Genomic DNA, 6146 nt, shown 5'->3' with positions numbered 1-6146 from the left:
TTCTGACCAGGCCCATTATTCACTGCCATTGTCCCTTCACTGAGACAGGGAGACTTCCCAAACACTTTAATGTCAGCTGGTATGCATTGAGAACATTAATCAAGTTTGGTTGAGAAGCATATGGAATAAAAATCCAGCACACTGCAGCTTCCATATCAAAATATACATACAGTAATACATGTACAGTACAAAAAAAGAGACAAAAAGTGTCAGTATCTGAGTCCTGGGTTTTAAGGAATGGGGCATTCCAGACTTTTTTACATTTTGTTTTTGCATTTTTTAGGTGGATTTTTTTTTTTTTTTTTACTTCCTTCATGGGATTATATGAAGTGCATCTTACCCTCATTGTAAACATTGCTCTATATCAAACAGAAAAGAAATACATCAAATATACAAAAAGGCCAGAAGACAGGTTTGAGAAAAAGGGGTAAGAAGCCTTCATCTTATACTGCAGCATACGGCAGATTAGAGTGTCACAAGGCAAGCAGTAGGTCAGCATTTTATACTGAGATGACAATGCAAGAGAACACCGCTGCCCCTTAGAAGCATTGCATAATATCCCAATTTAAACCGCACTCCTGTACTTTAAGTGTCATTCAACAATGTATTTCCTGGGATATGCAAGATTGAGTCATAATTCATGTTACAAAAAGCAAAGCTCTTTAGTGTGGACTGCAAACTATGAGGAAAAACGTTTGTGCACAGTAATGCATTCTTGGCTTTGCTTGGTTGTGGTACACAGGGTACATCAACAACATCATTGTAACCAATAGCTTTTAGGAGTGCCACAATGACAGATCCATGCTTAAGGACATGGTTTTGAAGCAAGTTCACACTATCACGCTTGAGACAGCAATTTCTTTGACATACTCAATTAGGTTAAGCATCAAGGTCATAATACACATACAGTACTTACAATTCCTATCAATATTAAGAAAATTTTAAGTAAATCATTGCTGATGGAATTTTTTGAAGGTATATGAAGTATATATTTGCACTATTATAGCTTAGTATCTCAACTGTCAGCTGTGCCGGTTAGTGTGGTGAATAAAACTTAGTGCATTCAATATCTCCATTATTCTAAGCTAGTTCCTACATTCCCTTTAAAACACTGATGTCCTTTTAGTAGAAATGCATAACCTGCAAATAGCTAGCCAGTTTGTCTGCATTAAAATATTCCAGAAAACAATGCATTGAAACGGAAAGCTTTTATATCCTAGGGATTAGCCTGCCTTTTGCAGACATCTCACTACAAAGATGAAAGGGAGGCATATATTTGATTACAACATCTAAGATTCCAAGCTTTAAAAACTATACCAGTTGGCATCAGTCCAGCAAAATGGAGATTCACCTCAACAGAACTACAGTGGTAATTAGTATTTAGTATCCAAATTTATGTGGCAGGTCTTTTCTTGAAGTCATATTACCTAGACACTGTTCTGCATGCAGCTCATGGAAAAATGGTCAAATAACTTTCCAGTAATGTACCAATTAGTGTTAGCCATCAAAAAAGGTCATATTTGGTCATATTCAAAAATATGGGCCTAAACTATTCTTCACAAGCGTGATTGGACTGAAAGTCCAATAGACTTCAGCGTGAGTTTCCATTATTCAAGAAAATAATTTGGATTAGATTAATAGTTGTTTACCACTTACCACTATTCTCAAATTAAAAAAACCTTGTCCAATGTCACAATGTGCCGCACAAAAACACTTCCCAGTTCAATACATTACACTGTAGTCAGCAGTCAACTACCAGCTATTGTGGCAAGCAATCTGTATGAGGACTTCTCAAAGATCCAGTTGAAGCCTGTTAAAATATATATATTTGTATAAAATGAAATTGGTCATATTGAACTGAAAACATAAAATACTGTTAAAACCTCAACACCTGTTCTGCTATGTCAACCCACAGCAAGTCTGGCTGGTTAGTTAACAACAAAAATGAAAATGAATTTCTTTTTTTGGCCCCATTACAAATCACATTAGGTTATAAAAGTAATAAATAAACCCTGGAAAAAAGTCCAGCTTCACCAGTCTTTTTCTCCCCATTTCATATCAAATATTTACAAAATACAAGGTTTCGGCTACAACATGATGGACTCCACATTAATAAAAACCAAATGTGGGGAAAAACTTTTGTATTTGTTTTGGAATCGGTATTTGGTAAAGGTCATCTTTTTCATCAACATTCGGGAAGTAGCAGAATGCATCCTTTGAAGATATGGCCGTTTGCATTTGATTACAATGAACCTTCACTCTTTTTGCTCATCTCTCCACGGGCTTAGGTTCTTTGGGGAGTCCCCTGTGCATCTAATCTTGCTTGGAGTGGCCCACTTGTGCATAGACACTGTCGCCTCCACTGGATTACAGGAGCTGTTGTCAGAGATTCTGGCTTCCTCATTCTGCTTCTCTGACACAGGCTCAGGTCGCTCAATCTCTTCCTCTCCTTCAGACGGTTCCTCACTCTCTGAGCCTTGCACAGCGATCTGGGGCACAAGGGTAGACCTCTTCACCACGGTCTCCTCACTGACCTCTGGCTCCTGTACGATCCACGCCGCCTTAAACCGCGGGCGTGCGCCGGGGGCCCTCACGGGGGATGTGGGCGTCTGCGCCGGCTTCTCCTCGGGCTCGTCGAAGCTGACCTCCTGCACGGCCTCCTGCTTCTTGAAGGAATCGCGGCGCTCGGACAGGTTGAGCTTCCTCATCACCACCACCTCCTCGGCCCGGTCGCTGCCCCAGTCCCGCAGCCTCTGCCCGCCCAGGTAGCTCCCCAGGCGACCGTGCTCGCCCGCGTACATGTTACCGCACGCCCCCTCGCTTTCCAGCTCTCCCAGCGCCTCCCCCTCGCCGTGCGGCACCTCCAGCGTGTGCCTGCGGGAGGCGTACGGCTTCTTATCCCCGTGGTAGGCGCCGGACAGCTTCTCGGCGGACTGCACCCTCTTGAGCAGCGGGGAGCGCGGGGGCTCGGCGCTGCGGGGCCGCACGATGTGCCGGACGATGGTCGGGGGGGACAGCGTCTTGCCGTGGAAGGAGTGGAGAGTCTTGGTGATTCCGGGCAGGGGGGAGGGAGAGCGCTGAGGGGACACAGGCTGAGGGGAGGGGTTGCAGGCCAGAGGGGAGGGGGGGATGCTGCTGGTGGACTTGCGACGGCCCACTTTGGTGTAGCGCTGGCTGCTGAGCTTGGGGCCCAGACCGTGCAGAGAGCTGGGCCGGATGTGAGCCGCTGGAGAGCTGGGAGAGCTGGAGCAAGGCGAGGTGCTCTGAGGAGAGTTGGTATCTGACAGAGATCCAAAAAAACGATTATTTAAGAAACAGATAACTACATCCGAGATGCAGAACAATGACACTCGAAAACTTTCCTTTATTAATCCTCTTTGCAATAGAGCGCCTCTCAATAGGGAAATCCTCTTACAATATCAAAGTATGTCTTACAAGCCAAAAAAAGGGAGGATGGGTGTAATTGTACATTCTTCTACTGGTGCAGGAGAGACTCACCACAGGCTTGGTCTGGGGCAGGGCTGCGGCAGGGTGTGGAGGGGCCAGGGGACAGGCTGTGCGTGGGGGAGCCCGGGAGGCTCTCGCTGGAGGACACCGAGTGGTGCAGCCCTGATGAGAAGCTGCGGCTGCTGTGCATCACAGTGCTCTGCTTGGACAGCTTCTTCAGGATGCCCCGCCTCCTGCTGAGAGGGAGAGCACAGTCACAAGCATGTTCCTACAGTCTAACATCAAACCCCAGGACCGCTGCCAGCTTCACACTGTACTCACAGACGACACCACACACTGTCCACAAGAAGTTTTTCACCACAACGTTCTGATGTCATATTCTGCACAACAGCCTTCTGACACCACTGGGTTTTGGAATGACTGAAATTAATAAGCTTGTATCATCTGTGTTTATACCCTGAAGTCTGATGTAATGGAACTGTAACAGACAGTGTGATTAAAAAAAAAAAAATGATCAAAGCTCCATGTAGAAAGTGCAATGGCCACTGTTGAACACTGGGGGGAGACTGACGTTTAGAGTATTTTCATTCCTTTCTTTGCTGGAAGCTAAGCCCATTTGGTAAAACATTAGGAAGAGCAGACCTGCCACATCTGCCACAGTAATGAATCAATCTGGCCTCATCTGCAACACGGACCAGACTCCGCCTTTCTGACCTGTCCTGATTGTCCCTCTTCTTGCTCTTCTTGCTGCGCCGTGCCATCTTGCCCTTACAGCTGGTCTTGCGAGCGGGCCCAATCTTAATAGAGGTGTTCTCCAGCGCAGTCGTCTGCAGGGCCACTTTGTTACCGCTCTGTGTGAGAGGGAAAGATTAAATGAACCCCCTCATCTATCTGGGCTGAGACCTGTAGGACAGGTTACAGTCAGGGCTGCTGTCCTGTGCCCGGCGGATCGTTTGCACACCTTCAGCAGCAGCTCCACCACCTCGGTGTGCACCAACCCCTGGATGGACTCCCCGTTCACGTGAGTTATGAGGTCACCGGCCCGCAGTCCCGCTTCATGGGCAGGGCTGCTCTCCTCGACACACTGTAACAGGGACAAAGTTCCACAGGCTCTCAGCAAGAAGAAGCTTCAACGTGACAGGAGCAGACGGAGATGAGATGTTGGGACTCTCAGGTTGTTCGGCTGCACCTTGCGGATCGAATTTCGCCACACAGCACTCACCCAGACCATGTGGTGCACGGTGTAGACGTCGCTGTCCCCCATATAGACGCGGATGGCCCTCAGCGTGAAGCCGTACTTCTTCCCGGAGCTGTGGATGATGATGGGCGGGCGCAGGCTGCTGATGCCGAGGGACAGGTCTCGGCTGGGGGAGGAGTCCCGGGAGGACGGGTTCGAGGATAGCGAGTGCGGAGAGATAGGGCTCGTCTGAACACCACCTGCCATGTCATCTGTATGGACAAGAGTCAAATCAGAGATCAGCTGAACAACAGCAAGCCATGAGAAAAACCTCTTAAAGTACCAGTCAAACATTTGGACACACCTGATTAAGATAATGGGAAACATGCATTCAAAGACATTTTGATCTAAAGACTTATGCTTATCAGCTAGAAATTTGTTTCTTAGATGAGTACAAATCATGAAGTTGACACCTATGTATGAATTTCTTTACAAAAAAAATTTAAATATTTTTTGATTGTTTTTAAGGATGTAAAATATGAGATAGTTTTGATTTGTTTATAACACTTTTTAGTCACTGCATAATTCCATTCATGCTATATCATAGTTTTGATGTCTTTAAAATTATTCTATAACATTGAAAATAATAAAAAAAAACAAAAACAAAGAAAAGAGTGTCCAAATCTCTGACTGGTACTGCATGCCCGTTTCAGACAAAATGTAACTCCAGACACACAGTTAAAACACCTCACTAAAGTTGTTCTCCTACCTGCTGTTATGATGAGGGACAGCGCAGACACCGAGGCAGACTTCGGGACCTTGCTCCCTGAAGGAAGGCGCTGGCGCTCAGGTGTCTCCAGCTGGTGGCCGTAGCGCCGCGGGCCTCCCTGATCCCTCGGAGAGGAGTGCTTGGTGCCCGTGCTGTTGCTGCGCAGGCGGATACGGTGCAGGTTGGACACAACCACCTCAGCTGTGACACACAGACCAAGGATGTCCAGTTACGCAGCCATTTAGAGGCATGACAGTGGCCGATGCCTTGTGCAGGCAGTACTTTTTATTTTTACTAAAGTGCTTTATGATCGTTCCCACTAAAATCAGACTAAATGAATTGCTTTGAAAAAATGAACTGCTGTTATTCAAAGACGCATTCAAAATAACAGTTCATTAACGTGCCACCCAAATGGCATCATTTTGGGTGGCGCATTAATCAAGCAACCTCGCTGGTCCAGGCCTTTTCCTGTTTGTGGCATTAGCGAGGAGGGACAGGAAGCTGAGCTGTGCTCACCCTCGTCATCCGTGGAGAAGGCGAATCGTGGCATGGTCTCCAGGCTGTGGGTGCTGCTCATCACCAGGGGGCTGGTGCTCCGCTCGGACTGCGAGGAGCTGGACGAGGCCCGCGGCCGCAAGCTGGAGAATGCAGAGGGGCGGCGACAGAAGAGCGGATTCAGAGGCAAAGGGTCCAGCACAAGCCTTCGCATATTATCGTCCGCCAACACACGAGGACGGCCTTACTGCGTGTACG

General features: G+C 47.1%; 1 protein-coding gene across 3 annotated transcripts in view; it reads right to left on the bottom strand.

Annotated features, from left to right (window-relative positions):
• Window positions 1-1034: 1034 nt before the first annotated feature.
• The window catches only part of mast3b (microtubule associated serine/threonine kinase 3b), a 42053-nt gene continuing 36941 nt past the window's right edge, over window positions 1035-6146 (bottom strand). For 2 of the 3 annotated variants that reach the window (XM_036520895.1, XM_036520897.1), the window contains 7 exons: window positions 5910-6031; window positions 5394-5594; window positions 4670-4896; window positions 4409-4531; window positions 4162-4298; window positions 3499-3683; window positions 1035-3280 (listed from right to left, as the gene is read on the bottom strand). In XM_036520895.1, coding sequence (XP_036376788.1) covers window positions 2256-3280; window positions 3499-3683; window positions 4162-4298; window positions 4409-4531; window positions 4670-4896; window positions 5394-5594; window positions 5910-6031 — 2020 coding nt within the window. In that variant the 3' untranslated portion in view covers window positions 1035-2255. The remainder of the gene's footprint in view (window positions 3281-3498; window positions 3684-4161; window positions 4299-4408; window positions 4532-4669; window positions 4897-5393; window positions 5595-5909; window positions 6032-6146) is intronic. The other variant, XM_036520896.1, reaches the window with a different exon arrangement.

This window comes from Megalops cyprinoides, chromosome 2 (assembly GCF_013368585.1).
Source record: "Megalops cyprinoides isolate fMegCyp1 chromosome 2, fMegCyp1.pri, whole genome shotgun sequence".
Classification (NCBI taxonomy): Eukaryota; Metazoa; Chordata; class Actinopteri; order Elopiformes; family Megalopidae; genus Megalops; species Megalops cyprinoides.
Note: the sequence above shows the minus strand (reverse complement) of the source record. Positions and strands in the feature narration are given on the sequence as shown.